The sequence below is a fragment of the Falco rusticolus genome, chromosome 13 (genome assembly GCF_015220075.1).
Source record: "Falco rusticolus isolate bFalRus1 chromosome 13, bFalRus1.pri, whole genome shotgun sequence".
In the NCBI taxonomy this organism is placed as follows: Eukaryota; Metazoa; Chordata; class Aves; order Falconiformes; family Falconidae; genus Falco; species Falco rusticolus.
Genome location: NC_051199.1, coordinates 24,287,700 through 24,304,355, shown reverse-complemented (window position 1 = coordinate 24,304,355; position 16,656 = coordinate 24,287,700). Strand labels below are relative to the sequence as shown.

The 16,656-nt window shown below is 41.7% G+C and overlaps 1 protein-coding gene across 1 annotated transcript in view; it reads left to right on the top strand.

Annotated features, from left to right (window-relative positions):
* FNDC3B (fibronectin type III domain containing 3B) overlaps positions 1-16,656 on the top strand; it is a 209,627-nt gene that overhangs the window by 43,369 nt on the left and 149,602 nt on the right. The window contains 1 exon segment of the mRNA XM_037406717.1: positions 5,937-6,012. Within this exon segment, the coding sequence (XP_037262614.1) occupies positions 5,937-6,012 (76 nt within the window).

Genomic DNA, 16,656 nt, shown 5'->3' with positions numbered 1-16,656 from the left:
GCAGAAGAGTAGCTTTAGCGGAGTTAACCCATAGGCAGTGTTTGCTATCTAGGAAATCTCTGAACTGAACTTTTCTGAAGGAATTTTAACTGAAGGCTGTTGGTGGGCAAACTCTGAGGCTGTTCTCATAAGTATGTTTCTCTGTGAGTACAATGAAACACAGAATTTGCTAAAACTTCATGAATCTTAAAATTTCCTGCTTATCTGAGCAATTTGCTATGCAGATATACAGATTGATTTATTTTGTAAACTGCTGCTGTGAAGCATGTTGAACTTGTGATAAATGAGGGGGTTCAGGATCTGTCACTTGTGGGGCTTGTCTATCAGTAACGCTCATAAACTGAATTGCTTCATGCCTCTATTTGCTGTTCTATGAAAAAAAGGATAGTTAAGCCCAGAGCACCTATCAAAGTATTGATTTCTGAAAGTCACTGTTTTATTGTTTTAAGATGTAGCATATTCCTCGATTATTTTTTTTTTTTCTTGCTGAAGAGAGGTTGAAAATACTTATTCTACCTGCTCCTGTGTGGCTGAGGGAGAATGCATGGTCCTGAGAAGAATGTTGCAGATAGCATGGTGTGAGCTCTTTAGCCCTTCCTGTGGGACAGAGCTGGAGACTCATCGGGATCTGGGGAACAGTCTTTTAAAGTACAACAGAGAATGGACCCAAGTGATTATTCTGGTTTTGGTGGTTTTTTTCGGTTGTTTTTTTGTTTGTTTTTGTTTTCGTTGGTTTTTTTTTCCCCCCAAAGATGCAATATATTCCAAAAGTACTGCACTATAGAAATTGTAAATACAGTAGATTTTAATAATGTAAAGCATTTGTGAGGAACCTGTGGCTGGATCCCAGGTGGTGCCTATGATGCCATGCCCCCCAGCTGTATGTAGCTTGATATATCTAAAGAGGGAAGGGAAGATTGGCCACATTGGGAAACGCTTAAGGCAGCGTTTCAATAAGCCAAAGTAGTGCAAGTGGCTGTTCAACCTTAGCAAGGAAAAGTTTCTCGTAAAGTGGAAAAATTTTAGAGCAAGCATTGGATTGTATTGCATCACGTGGGTGCAAGTGGGTGTCCTCCTACTTGCTGCTGCGCCTGTGCTCGCAGGTGATGTGCAGCAAAGCAGGCAGGAGATGATGGCCTGTTTTGAATGTGGATTTTCTTGTGTGTGCTTAAAAAACCCACCTGCATAAGTCTATCAACACTGTGCAAAACAGATAATAGCATATGCCCTTGGTCCTTATCAGGGAACATTTTCTATCTCTGTATGGGACTGTTTACCCACAATATATATAGTTTTATATTCCTGAACCTGAGCTTTAAGCCTATGTTAGACTTTGCTAGTCTCTTCCCCTGCTCCGGGTAGGTATGGGAGATGGACAGCAGGACCGAGGGGGACACCAGTGACATGTGTTTGGCTCATAATGAAAACATAGTCTGGACACAGAGCAATTATTGCCAAATTGGGTGTGTGTGATTGTAAATATTTACAGTAACTATGCAACTTAGTAACGTTAATCAGTCTTAACAAACACAGCTTTAAATAAAATGTAGCAACAGTAACATTCTTAAATCCCAAATAAATGCAAAAAAAAAAAGTGTTAGGGAGATGGCAAGCTTTCTCTGAGGGTGTAGGAGATAGGGCTGGGTTCAACACTTGAGTGGATTAAACTGCTAAAGCAAGCATCAGAGAACTTTTTAGGGAGAAATAAAAAGCTTTTGGGACTGTGCTGCTGACCTCGCAGCTGTCATGAGCTCCAGCTTTTTGGACGTGAGGGGGCCAGGGGACTGAAACTGGGCTGAAGTGACATGGGACCGCACCCTCGTGGTGCTGCCGGCCAGCAGGGTGGGCTCAAAGTGACTCTTCAAATTATCTCTCCTCTTGTTGCCATCTCATAAACGTGTGTACTTGGGATGATGAATATTGGAAGAGGCATAGGGCAATTAAATATCATCTGTGTTTGTTTGCATTAAAATAAAGATGTTATCTTTAGACTTTTTTATTGCTTTCCTCAGATTTTTAATGAAACGCTTCAGAAACAAGGCGTTCTCGTGAAGATCCCTTGTGTAGAAAGGAAAGAGAAAAGCTGCGTTCCAGGCTGCAGGACACAGTTTCGTTGTTTAGGAGGGCATGGGGAAAAATAAATCTTTGAATTAGTTTGAAATACTTTGTGTGTATAAACAAAAGAAGTCGCGGCATGCCTTGATACATTTTGTCCCAGGCAACTGGGACAAACTGGGGGTGTTGGCTGGAAGATGGAGAGTACCTAGTGCTTGACATGCGCTGCCTTTAATGGTTTGATTTCAACTCTGCGGTTCGTTAGTAAGTGCTTTTGCAATTGCAGGCTCTTGAGGGCGTTGTGCGTGGCCAGGGTGGGTGCGGAGGGGTTTGGGTGGTGGGGTGGGTTATGTGGGCAAACCCCAGTACCCCAGCTTTGGGCGGAGGGGAGGAGAAGAGAGGCGGGGGGGGGGCGGGGGGGCAGGTTGCAGCCTGCTGGAAGGGTTCAGCCTGCAGTGGGGGGGCAAGCAGAGGGTCTTACTTGAGGAGCAGCATCCCGATTGCTGCTTCTGGGTCTGAAGCCACCTCAGGTATGCATGCTTGTGTGGCGACCATCCTCCCTGCATGTCCAGCCCTTGCTCCAGTGCTGTGTCACATCAGCTATCCCTGTTTGCTGTTGGTACAGCTGCCTGCCCCCAGCAACAGCCCTTAAGTGGGGTGTTCTGCTCCAAAGGTGGCTGATGTGAACATCGGTGCAGAAGAATGTCTTTTGGTATCTTCAGAACTTTTTTTAACTTTTTAGGAAAGCTACAGTGTTTCATTGCTATGCAGATCTTGCCTATAGTATAACTTCTAAGTCCATGATGTGCACTGGTGGTTACTGGTTTTAGCATGTGCTTTTCTGTACCACTGTAGCTGAAGGTTGATTCCTTCACCGTTCCGAGAAACCCTGCCTAGCTGGAGATAGCCTTTTCAGTTGTACGTGGAGGCTTGACAGCTCAGGGCCTTGGGCTCTCTTTTTGCTCCTTGGCTCTTAATTGTTCTGAATTTTGCTGAAGTGAATGAATTTCACAAATGTTCGTGTTTCTTCTGTAGCACAAAAAAAACCCTGCACTGGAAGTACAGATCTGGTGGGGCTGCTGTCATTAGGTGCAGAAGCCCTACTTGGTTTGATAGCAGTCATTGACCTCCTTTTGAAAATAATTGTGCTTGCGTATATATTTAAATGTTTAAATATGAATAAAACCGGATTGGTAATGGCTTTCAGCCTTGTAAAGTGTTAGGAGATGAGATGGTAAAAATCATGTGCATTTCGGAAATACAATTTTGTGAACATTTGAAGCTGGACAACTTACACAAGAACCTGGGAAACCAGGATTAGTTTTACTGGATTTTAGGTGACAACTGTGGTAGAAGTTGGTATAAATCATTGACTGATGGAATAAAGCACTTTTTTTCCAGCAGCAATATTGCTTTGAAAAGGCTTGTGGCTTCATTGCACAGTGAATAGTTGAAGAACATTATCCCTTCAATGTATTTGATAGTCAACCTCAAAACACAGTCCTGGGTGAAAATATTTTGTGGTCTCTTGTCTTTATTGGGCTGTACTTAAAATTCAGGCAAAATAGTGTAGTCCCTGCTCCAGACAGGCCAAGCAGAATTGGCAGTTGTTATCCTGCAGCATACGAAGGGGAACTTTGCTGTCTGACCGACTTAATCCCATGTTTTGTGACAGTAGGTAGTGCTGAGGTGGTGGTGGGTTTTTTGTTTGTTAGTTGTTTGGTTTTTTGTTGGTTTTTTTTTTTTTAATAAATGTGAAATTTTTAAGCTGTTGCACTCTGGGAACTGTTAGTAAGGAATTGTTTGTTTCTATATATGTAACATTTTGTATGTAAGTCCCATGGGCTTGTGATGCAGGGACAAAGTGATGGCTGCTGCCCTTCAGGAAACAAATTTATCGAGGGAACAATTTGTTTGTGTTAAAAACACACACAATTAGGCAAGGATAATGCTACTTCATCCTGACTATCAAGCAACAGCTGTTATTGGGGATATAGTCTTTTTTTTTAATGCAGAAATGCAAGGAATTATTTCCAAAGCCCAACGGCCGGCATGCTAGTGCAGATGTGTGGGCTGGTGATGGACCTTTGGCAGTGGCTCCTTGAAAAGAAATTTCTAAGTCATACCCTTTTGATATCTTCGGGGTGGACATGTACCTCATGTGGCGAGACCAGTCCCTCTCTCATGGTCAGTCTTTTATCTACCATCAAACTCAACTCTGCTTTAGGGAAAGGATCGAGCCTTTCATGTAGGAGACATCAGTCTGGTTAGGGTGGGTATTTTGAGGAGCTGGACCAGGTTCTTCCAAAGGTTAATGGTGCATCTGGTTTATGTTAATCAAGCGTGTTAATAAATAACCAGCTTTAGAGTGGTTGGTTTAGACATACAGTGCAAATGAGCTAATGAAATATTTTTACGATTTTTTGCCTCTGTTTCTGGTTTGTTGGTTTGTGTTTTGGGTGGTTTTTTTAAAAGCTGAATGACACTGCATAAGCTCTGTGCTGCTTTTGACCTGATGCCCATATCCTGTGATGGATAATCCATGCCTGCTCATAGCAAAAGAGCATTTAAATGCTGTCACTTAAATGTTGATTTTCCAGCGATTAGGGATGGAATGGTGTTAACAGTGCCTTTCACCTTTTCTGAACTATTTGTTGTGCTCTGTGTGCTGGATCAGATCCACCCTGATCGCAGATCCCTGAGAAATTACCGTTGCAGGCAAAATAATGCCGTTCATATGTTATTTTTCTGATTTTTAGCTTGTGCTTTGAAAATGTTGCTAGAACAATGGGTTGCTGTAGGATTACTGTAATTCAGAAGGTCTTCTGGGTCATAATTGTCTTAGCATTTAGTTTAAGGAATTCAGAAACACAACATTAATTCAAATTCTGTCTTTCCGGATTGAATGATTAAATTCTGCATGCAGGTGTCCTGGAATATAAAGATCAGACATAAATTTAGAGAGAGCTTTCACAAAAAGATAAATCTAAATTTTCAATTTATACCAAGATTAATCCAGATTTTGATTGAACTCCTGACAATGCAAAGTTAACAGAAGTGTGTTTAAAGTATTTGAGTAGAAGTTTCACAAGTAGCAAGAGCATGGGATAAATGATCACTAGTTCCCAGTGAAACTCTGCAAATTTTAAACCCATCATTTTAGACACCTGAAAATTAATAAAGGTGAGTACAGTGTACACCGAACTGGGATGGGTTTTGGTGCTTCCTGGTCTTTGTTGCATTCCTGTATCTGCAGGGTTAGGTGGTGGGAGACTGAGGTTATATTTTGACCATTTAAAAAAGATATTATTATATTAGTTATTAAATAAATAGTTTATTACTGGTTCTGTGTGCAAATATTGAACTGTGTGTGTCAGGATTTTGCTTAACTAAGTTCTGTAACGTGTAGGATCGAAGGAGAAATTTTTAAAAATGCGATGAATCGACTCACCTTACACTGTAAAAAAAAACATTTATTCCTGTGAAATTGAAATCCTGGTATGCCTTGATGCTGCACGCTGGAGTTTGCGCTCTCTGCTCTCATGTGCCAGTGGTCTAAATATTTATGTCCTTAGCTATCAGCATTTGGCCAAGTTAACAACAATGTCAGGAGTGTGGTGGTGGAACCCGAAGCCATAATTCTCACCTGCACACAACTGAGTTACATCTTTATTTCAGCTCTTAGAGTTTAGATGACTAGGTAGGCTGTAACTCTCTACTGGCTCTTGGCCACTGGTGGTACCCAAAGATGCAGTATGCCAGTCTGTTCCCTCGCTACCCCCTGTATCTCTTCCTAAGTAAGGGGAAAACAGTTGTTGGCTTGGAGAAAATTATTTTTTTTTTAAGAACACTGCAAAACAAATGTGTCTTTCTTTTGGCAGGTCTTTTTGGTTCAAGTTAATCCAGGTGAAACCTTTACAATAAGGGCTGAGGATGGAACCCTGCAGTGCATCCAAGGTAAGAGGATACAGGAATGTGTGGATGAGCATTGCTTGCATTATGGAAAACTGGTTCTCTCACCTCCACAAAAATGTGACATGCAGTTCTGAAAATACAGTGAAGCATTTAAGAGTGAGAAGCTGCGGACGTGGCTGCTGTATGTTTTATAGAACTTTAGTATCTTGGAATGAGTCATTAATTTATTGCAAGTCCAGGAGATTTCTCTTTCTGTTCAGTCATTTATCACTGTTTTTAAATTTTATATATATGCATATTCCTTACAATGAAGTAATACATATGAATGAGAGGTCTCAAGTTAGACTAGTAACGGACTAAGTGGATTTCTATGAAAAAACTGTTTTGTTTTCATACAGGCATCAGGAGGGATAGAAAATGAGCAGAGAAGTGCAGACAGTGCAGAGTGCTTGGAGAAGCCAGACTGGCTTTGAGGAGAATTTTGAATTGTGTCTTCAAAAGCAGAGATAGTTAATTGTGTAGTATGAAGAAAAGCACGTAAGCAGTCTTTTGACTGCTGTCTTACCTCTTGGTAAAATTGTGCAAATATGATAGGTAGTGTTTCTGGTTTTTATAAGAGAACCCACATAAAATCTTTCAACAGGTCTGAAGGGAGAAGCAGCAAAAGACCTTTCAGATTGTTTATTGAGTAATGTGAAGAGGGTTTCTAGCTAGTGGCAAAATACAGCTTTGAGGTGAAGCAGATGTTTCCCTCGGTATAATGATGTCTACAGTCATACAGGAGGGTTAAATCGAAATTTGAAGGGAATAGACTTTGTGTAGCTGTTTTGCTGCTGCTGTTTCCAGTGATATTTTTTTTGTGTGCTTGTGCTGTTACTTTTTTGAGAAGGGAGGTAGGTGGTGTTGCATCCCTCATCCCTTCCAGATCTTGTACCATTTAGGCAGCAGCCTCGGTGGGCTATTAATTCAAAAGGCTTTCCTAAAAAAGTGATAGTAATGGAGGGGGGGAAGTCAGTTCAATTGTGGAACTAGTGAATTGCCCCTGTATTTTTGACTGTGAATTTCAAATCTACTCAAGAAAGACTGTTTCTTAGATGGATTACGAAGGTCATACAGCTCAAGGATGACTATGCTTTTTGTTAAAATTTGGATTAGAAGGGACCCCTGGGGGTCGGTCACCTTATCCAACCTGCTGCTGAAAGCAGGGATAGTGCCAGAGGTGGATTGGGTTGTCCACAATCTCCCGGATTGTCCACAACCTCCTGGGTTGTGAAGCTCTGAGGGTGGAGTTGCTCCCTGGGCAAACTGCTTCAGTGCTGCACCGCTCCTGTCAGGAAGAGTTTGTCCTTTCTGTCTATTTAAAATTTTCCATCTTGCAGTCTCTTTGCATTTTTCTGTGCCCCCCCCCCCCCCCCCTTTAAACAGTGGAGGAGTTGGTGATTGTTACTTGAAATTTCATCCCCATGGAAATGACAAATTAATAGTTGTTTGAGACAGACATTACAGAAGCTTCCCTGAACACCATCCAGGATTATTTGGTCTTGATGAGCAATAATAGCAGCAATTTAAAACTGCTTGTTAAGGTTTATAGCCAACATGCTGTGTGGTAAGAAATTGGCCCACGTGGCAATTAACAGAGGACTAAAGCTGGCTACTCCTTTTATTTGAAATGAATACTTCATATTGGTTAATGCATAAAAAATTCCCATTACAAATATGACACCATTTATTTATAACTTTTTTCATGCTCAAACTGTTGTTCAGGCAGTGTGTTTAAATGAATGCAATTTGAAATGTCCTGGTTCTGTAATCCCAGTAGTTTAACATGTTTGTGCTAATGGGGCTTATTTGGTACTAGTCAGCAGTCTTTCATAAAATTAATCTAGAATTTGTAGCAAAAGATTGTCACCTTGTTTGGTAGAGCTGCGGTATTGACCACCAAAGCATATGTGTTTATTTGTATACACTCTTGAATTTCAGTCTGAAAATTCTGGTACTCTTTTCATGCTAAAGCTTCAACTCCTACTTTATTATGAAATATCTATATTGCTGAAACAAGTACATGCTTCGAACACAGAAGAGCACCTGACTGTATTGTTGTTGCTTTTATTTCTTTGATAAAGCTGTGTTCACAGTGCAATTGCGGAAAACTTAAATAATATTAATGGTGATCTGTTGCAGAAGAAACTGTAATCAGCCAACAAATGTACTAAGGTTAGGATTCGTGACAGTTCTGTTTTTCCTGTGCTCTGAGGTTATTGTAAAAGATGGACTTAATCTGTCTGCAGTGGTTTTGGAAATTACACACTCCCTTGCTCCATAAAACTGACAGTGTCTTTTTTTTCCTTTTTTTTTCTTCTTGATATTTCTGTGATACAGAATACTCTGTTTAAAGGTTAATGTATGCCCTTTATGTGGGGCAGCACTTGGACAATAATGATGCATTTTCCTTTGCTCGCACATTGCACTGTGATTGGCAGGCTACGGGATAATTTTAGCACTCTGTTAAGGCAGAATGGAAGTCGCTTTTTGGACAGTGTGTATGCCTCTGAGCTGGTAGCTCCCTGTTGAACGGACGATACTCGCTTTTTCCTTGCTGCCACGTATTCAGTGTTGAGACGCAAGATGTGCTTGTAAATAGGATTAATTGGCATTCACAATACAAAGGACTACATTACTGTAAATCATGTGGCTCCCCTGATTTCAGGGAGTGAACACTGTTATTAAAAACTTGAGATGTCATGACTTGGTTACACTAAAGTGTTCAGGTTACATGAAAGCTGTTCTTTGCTTTGGAATGTATCTGTTCTGCAGGGGCAGTTGTTATTCTATGTGAGCAAAGTGGTTTGTTTTTTTCTTTTCATTTTTTTTTATCTTTGGGGAAAGCATTATTTTTATATATGGCGTTTTGAGATGTTTGAAATCCTTGGTTTGTGCTCCTTGAGCGTGGTCTGGATACCCTGTGAACCAGTGCTTTGTACCCAGGACCCTTTTTGGCTCTATGCCTATGGCGTATCTGGGGGTGGCTGATGGTAATGCGTTAGAGGACTGACGTGAAAATAGTGGAGAAAAAGGGCTTAGTGAAACTTCATTTGTCTTCTCAAGGTTGGAAGAATGTCACTTGTTTGAGGAAAACCTCTGCGGAATATCCTCTGTTTTAAATGCCCTGAAGTGTAATTAGCCACTAATTGAATAACCACTATTTAAAACCAGAAAGAGTAGATGCACATTTGATGTTCTCTGATGTTTTGGACTAGTGGAGAAATCCTGAATACAAAGCTTTTTTTCTAGTTTCTCAGAGTTTCACCGGTAAGATAATCAGTGAAAACTTTGAAAAATAAAAATGCCCCTATTTGAGAAACTAACCCCTTAAATACTATAAAACCAGAATACATGTGTACTTTTGATGGAATGTGCAATGTGTTACAGCGAGCGCTCTCTTCATTCCTGCTTCCTATTTGTGTGTAGCCAGAGGTGACTTGTTCAGGACCCTGATTACGAGCCCCGCAGATGACAACTGGGTGCTGGACTGGGCAGCTCACCAGCGCCGGTGGCTGGGAGAAGTGTAGCTGGTCTGTGGTTTCCTTGGAGGGACAGATTTAGAGACTGATCAGTCTGGTCTTTTGGAGAAACGCGGCCCTCGAGGACGGGTCTGTGTGGTACAGCACACACATCGGGAGATGCAGGGAAGCATCTGAGCGGTTCTGGAAGCTCTCACCGGGACATGTGTTACCAGCTGGCTTCCGAAGGGCTTGCCTCTTCCATCCCACGTGGTAGAAGAGATGCTGTGGTATGTGACTTCTGTAGCCTTTTGTAACAACCACCAAATAAAGGAATAAAGAAAGGCGATGTTGGGGATTCATTGAGAGGAATCTTTTTTTAATAACTGGTAGAGGCTGAAATTGAGTAGAAGACGGGGAGCTGATGCTGCCTGTGCCCCTCTAGGCTGTTAAACACTTGAGTGCTTGCTGAGTATCGAGGCTGGCCACCTGGCCTGTGTTATAAAGTGGGAACATAAAGCACATCCTTTGTGTGCGGCTGGATGACCGTTCTTTGTTCCTTTTAAGCCATGGGCGTGTTAATGACACAGTATTAGTGTCCTTCCTCTGAAAACCGTGGTATCCCTGGGGGACAGGGGAGGAGAGCCCTGCTCATCAGCTGCCCCAGCCGAGCTTTGGGCTCTGACTGCAAAACTGTACCTCTCTGGGTGGTTAAAGGCAGACTGATTTAGGATCTTAATTTAGTATTTTTGAGAGATGAAATGTGCATATTTTAAAAGCTGCTCTCTTTATATAGTTTTGACGGATAGTAAATACTTCATAAATACGTCAATACTTCAAATACTTCATTTCCTTTTTGTGTTTTTCCACTTAATTTTTCACAAACTCAGGACTCGACTGTTGCCAGCTCTGCAAGGGAAGGACGAGGGCAAGGCATATCCTCACCTGTTTCTTTGCTTAGCTGTAACTGTAGACCTTGTATTTCCTTTACATGAAAGATTACTTCTAGCTAGTGCTTTGGGGTAACCACATTAAATGAAATATGGAAGAGAGAACGTGGATCTGATCAACTGCAGAATGGAATTGAAACAGCCCCTCTGTATTGGGGGAAAAAAATATTATTCTGCTTTCTGAATTTCAGGATAAATGAATTCTGGGTGAATCTGACGTGTTCAGGAAATTCCCCTTTCCATTATCTTTAGATCTTTGGTAAGAACTTCTATTGCTGCATGAGAGTTGTGGCATATGCTAAATTACTTAAAAACACAGCAGTTTCTGCATAGTGTGGGGCAGTGAAGCTGTACCTGAGGATCTGTTCAGTGCATTTTGATCCTAGAAGGCAATAATGCCAAGCTGTCATGTGCAGTGTGGTATGAAAAATAAGGACAAAATGATTACTCCGGTGCTACATTGCCACTTGAACTTGGTTGTCACCCACAGGTTGAAAATACATATGTATGGAGTATACAGATTGCATAACGCTTCTATCCGTTGATCACGCGGAATTGCTCAGTTATTGCTAAATGAGCTTTCTGTTGCCATCCATCTAAATGATACCTAAGCTGGGTCTCATTTTCTGCCACAAGCAAGGCAGACTGAGTTTTCTGTTCTGTAATTTTCTGTATGTATGCACAGCATGCAAAAAACTTGTAACAGAAGAAAGAACAGGTAGCAGAAAAACACCTGGCGTGATAAAAATGGAAATTCCTGCTGTATTCCGTCTAGCCCATGCTGTTGAAAATACCCTCTTGAAACTTACCTCTTGACTTTGTTCAGTGTCACAGCACTAGGTCTGGAATAGTGAAGCACAAAATTTGTATGCAAAGAAAAAAAATATGCTAATGAAAGAAATTATGCTTTAATTCTAGCATTGCACAGGTGAACAAGGCTGTGCATTAAATGGGCTTTTGTGATGTTTTCAGGGACAAGATACAGATGTGCAGTGGCGCAGAGGGGTTGTAGCTAAGTTTAAGCATGAAGTAGTAGACAAGGACCTAAGCTGCCTTTGGGTGGTTACATTTTGAAATGAAAACAGGATAATAAACATACATAGCTTACTAATCCTGGTATTTGTTTCAAGTGATACTTTCAAGTTTTTGCCATTGATGCTGTACTTGAAGCTCTCCAGGGCCTGTGCTTGTTCTTGTCTCATAAAACAAAGAATGCAAGAATTAAATTTCAGTGCTGCTTTTTCTGTGGCTCTAAAAGCCAGTAACTCAAGAGAAGGGCCAAAAGTATGCTAAAAATCTAGCAGTGGTTTCTCAAATGAAAGATTTCCTGGAATTATTATTCCCTTAATTTGATGGGTGGGTGTGGTTTGGTGTGGTAATGCAAAGGAACGAGTAATGTTAAAGGCTAAATAGCTGCAGATTTATGTAGTGAGTGTGTGTGTCAGTGAAATAGGGCTGTTCAATCTTGTGTAAGCAAACCAAAAGGCGGCTTTATTTTTTTTTCCCCTTTAGTATGAGATTGGAAATGAGGAAGTGAGTCAGTTTCTTGGGGGGAAGGAAGGAGTAGAAAATAGGTGGGAGATGGTGTGAGCAAATGTGATCCCTGTGGCTTGTTACTGGGTGCGGATGGAGGTGCCAAGGTGAGAGCAGTGAAGGGCATGTGCAGGCAGCTGGTGGGTGTCAGAGACTGGGGATGAAAGGAACTGAAGGAGGTGGGACAAAAAAAATACAGGATCAGGCAGCTGGCTGTTTGTGTGATTCTGTAAGCTTACCTGTTGCATCAGCTGCTGAGAGCATCTCCCTCCATCGCTCTGCAGGTACAGAGGCAGATGATGCGTTGCTCCTCAGTGTACCTGGCTTGTTTTCAGTCTGAGATGAAATGATAGCAGCACCTGAAATCATGTTGCTTTGGAGAGGTTTTCAGAAGGCTGGAAATAGGCTTTAGTTGAAGGGCAGCTCATGAAGTCTGAGGGGGGGAAGGTACACTGGGCATTTCAGGACAGCCGCTGCCTATACACTGGTGAGAGCCAGGAGCTGGTGCTGAATTCTCAGAATTTGGTCCTTGGTTAAGTTTGAAGAAATTAATTTACTACTGTTTTCAAAATGTGCTGCAGAGCACTGCATTGATCAGAACGTGAAATTCTGCAGGAAGAAATTCTGCATTCTGCAGGAAGAAAAGCATGCTTCATCTGCCTTGTGTGTGATGCTAGTTGGGTGTCTGCATCAGGTCAGGCATGTTCCTGGGACACGGGAAGGGCTCCTGGGGACACACCTGCCAGGGTGCACGGGGGTGGGATGGGATGGACATGCTTTGGTGATGTCAGGGAAGGGAGGGAGGGGTGAAGTGCAGAGTGAGCTCTGACTTTGCTCCTGCTTGTTTCTCCAAAGTGTTTCGGCTCTTTCCACCTACATGCTGGTGTGCAGACTGGTTACGCAGCTGGAAAAATGGAGTTTCAGTTCAAATTGTTTTGGTCATTAGAGTTTGGAGAAAAATGGTTTGGGTAGTAGTGTTCTAAAATACAGCTGCTCTCTTGATATTAAACAGCTTTTTTATATTTTGTTTATTAATTTTTGGCTCAATTTCTTTCCCTTTTACAGTAAACACCCTTTTCACCCCAATACGTTTTAAGACATAATTCTTACTAATCATTTACATCATCTTACTTGACTCGTGGTACTTGGTATTTAAATTTAATACTTGATGGAGAAACCAGGCCTCCAATACCCATTGGCCTCCTTAGCATATCAACGCATTTAAATAAGGTTTAGATTTATTAAGGTTCTTTCTGTTAATGGATGAACACGGAATTATCAGCACAAGCATCCTCCAGAACAAAACGGTGGTGGAGAGCTCTAGTCTGGAGAATCTTGTGTCGCTGTTTGTAATTTTTATCTAACCAACCTTGCTGTATTGGCCAAAATACTTATTTTCTTCGATCAACAGAGTCAGTATCATCCTTTAGAGGCATTGTCACCATCTTCTAGTTTTGGTCACTTCAGTGTGATGGCAAGCTCGGCTCTGCAGCGCTGGCATGTCCCCCGGCCTGGGTTCAGTCATGCCCCTTGTTGAGTTACGTTTGGATACCCATGGTGTGTACTCTGTAGTTTTTCAGAGGCATAGCTATAAATGACCTGTTGTTAATACCTAACCATGTGATCACAACAGATATTTTATTTTCTCATTGTTGCCTTATTATTAGCCAGAAAATACCAGATTTTCCAGTGGAGCCTTTTATCCTCGGTGTTATTTTTGGTGACTTCACCTGAAATTCAGACATGGGCTCTTTAGCCTTTCAGTGTTTGGTCACCTTAGAAAACTGAGGTCCTGATTGTGCATCATTTATTCCTTCCATGTGCAATAACTAACTTTCACGTTTCGATAGCTTTGTGTAACTTGTGTTGAAATCTTCTGAGAGAGCAAAGGGATGCTAACTCAGAGTAGATTATTTTTTTTTTCCCTTGTGAGTCAAATCAGCGTGACAGTGGCACCATTCTCCTTTAATCTCGTAGGTTTTGTTTTTAGCACGCTACAGTAAAGTATAGGAAGCCATGTAAGAAGCCAAAAGTAAACAGTAGGATGCTTTGTTTACTGTGTGAACAATCTTAGTGTTTCCATTTTAAATCTGATAATGCTAAGAATAATCATGGAAATCTGTTTCTGCATGTGTGCAGATTAGATCTTGAGGAAGATGCACCTGCGCTAGTCGATTTGCTCTATGGAGTATATATCCTTTAAAAATACCTTTCCATGAAAATACAGTGAACTGGCAGGTATTACTTGATATAACTCCCCTCATGCAAGACAAAAGAAAAAAGAAGAAACTTGACACGTAACTACATTTTAACTTGGCTCAGTCTTTCCAAATCCTAAAGTTTGAATGTTTTACACTACTCATTGTGAGGAGAGAGAGGGAGAGAAATGCTGCTGGAACCGGGAATACTTTCGGAACACTTGGAAACATGGAAACTCTAAGCAGTTTGTGAGAGCCTTGCTAATGGTCTGCATCGGTGTAGACACAGAGCGGTGGCCACAGTCTTTCCCGACCCTGCAGCCTCTTCTCAGGTCCCTTCCAACGCAGCCCATGGTGCGATTCCCTGGGAGAGCCGGGCTGTGCTGCCGGGGACTCCGCTGTAGCCGGCCACGGTGTGACCTGGCAGCCAGCGCCGTGTCCTGCTGACGTGGCCTCCCGGCAGAGCAGCTTGGCCAGAGCGCAGGGGCAGGGGCTGAATCATCAGCAGCAGGAGAAATAAATACAGGCTCCAGCTATTCTGGTTTGCAAGTATATAACAACGAAGCATCCTGCTTCGCAGGAGAATAACACATAAGTGAGCAGAAAAGTAGTTCATGAAGTTTGTTCCTTGGTAAAATGAAGATTTTTGATTTGGTTTCGGTTTGTTTTTTTTTTTTGGTTTTTTTTTTGAATGCCTAAGAATCTGCTGCTGGGAAATGCATTTATCTATAGAATTAGGACAGCAGACTTTGAAGACAAATGTTAGAACATAGTCAGACCTATAATTTCAGACTTTTTTTTTGGCTTTGTAAATATGCAGGACTTGTATTTGGGGTTTGTGTCTGCCCTTAGTTCTTAATTTACTTGTGTGTGTGTGTGTGTGTGTGTATATGTCTGAAAAGATCAGTAAGTGTGGTACATGTAAACTAATTTGAAGGGCACTTGGGAAGACTCTTCCATACCAGCATGCTGTCAGGTTTTGAATGCCACCCAATATCTGTGGATCTCTCCCCGGGATGCAGGGGAGCTATGTGAAGGTGTCGGTACCTGCAGGAATGCCCAAGTTGTCAGTGTTCATCCTGCTCCAATGCAAGTAATCCTCCAAGTGCGGACCCAGTACATTCCAGTCAATGGTGTCAGGATTTTAAAATCAAAGATCCACATTCTTTACCCAGTCTACTCAGACTACAGACATTGCAAACACGTTAGTCGGTGCTTTTAATAGTCTTAAAGCATATTAGTGCAGTTATAGTTCCGAGTCAGTAAATCAATGATATTCAGCTTTCGTAATCTGACACAATTATATTGGTTGACCAGAAGAGTCAATAAATGATTCCTTCAGCCTTATTAAATTCCATTACTACTCCTCACAGGCAAGTGTTTGGTTTTCTATACTTGTTACTCGTTATCCTCTTTGATTTTGGTTCATGTTTGTTTTGTATACGTGATGAAAACTCACCATGGTGCAGTGTGATTTGCAGTGTTAGATAAAGGTTACCATTACAAAATAAAGCTAGCACGTGCTGTTATAACCAGAAATAGTTCTTTGTATAACATTATTGCACAAGCCTTACCCAGTTTTTCAGTCTCCTGGAGATGAAAAAAATGCAGGGACTAGGACAGCAGGAGGGATGACAAATGTATAGGTATCCTGGCGTTACTGCAGTGCGAGCTGTGTCTCAGGTGCCAGATCTAACAAGCCTTCGTGCATTTGGTGTGACATGCAGGGGGACGTTCGTCTTAAGAGGATGGAAGGTAGATTCAGGTAACTGAAGTCCTGCCTGTTCCTCTTGCTAAAAACGCAAGTAATTGGTGTGGCAATGGGCATTAACCTTGATTTAAAGAGAGCATGTTATCCAGATGAGAGGAACCGACCTCCAGGTCAGTTCTGCCATGGGCCTGTCTACGTAGCTTGTGCGTTGTATTGCTGTCTGCCTGCATGCATAGACTTCACACCCTCAGGTCACTTTGAGGAAGGACCTCAAGCTGGAGAAATGTAAATTGGGTGTGTTTAACCTGTTCTTCAGACTTCCCAGTGGAGAAGATGTTACCTCTGTTCAGTCGTGGTTTTTCCCAGATTCTGCTGCCTAAGGACTCAAGGTGTTTATTTAGCAGATGAGTTTTTCAAATGCAAGTGTCTGAGGCTTGGGAAACCATTGTGCTGTACAAAACAGTGCTGCTTCTGCCTCTAATGATACACTTTCTGTATTTTAGCATATCAAGAACTATTTCCTTGCAGGGGAAAAAAAAATCTTTTTTTTTCAAGTTCATAACTTTTTATTAACTGCCAGTTCATAACTTTTTATTAACTTCATATGGTCCATTGTGACTGCCCGAAATTGGTATAACAAATACTTTTCTGGTATTTATAAAAAGGCTGAGGCGGGTATTTCCTTCTATGTAGTCAGACTGTTAACCCGGGAAAACAGAAGTTAAGCAGCAGACTCAAAGTGGAGACTTTTCCTGACTTGCCCATTTGAGGGGTGAAGCAGGGGGAGGTGGAAA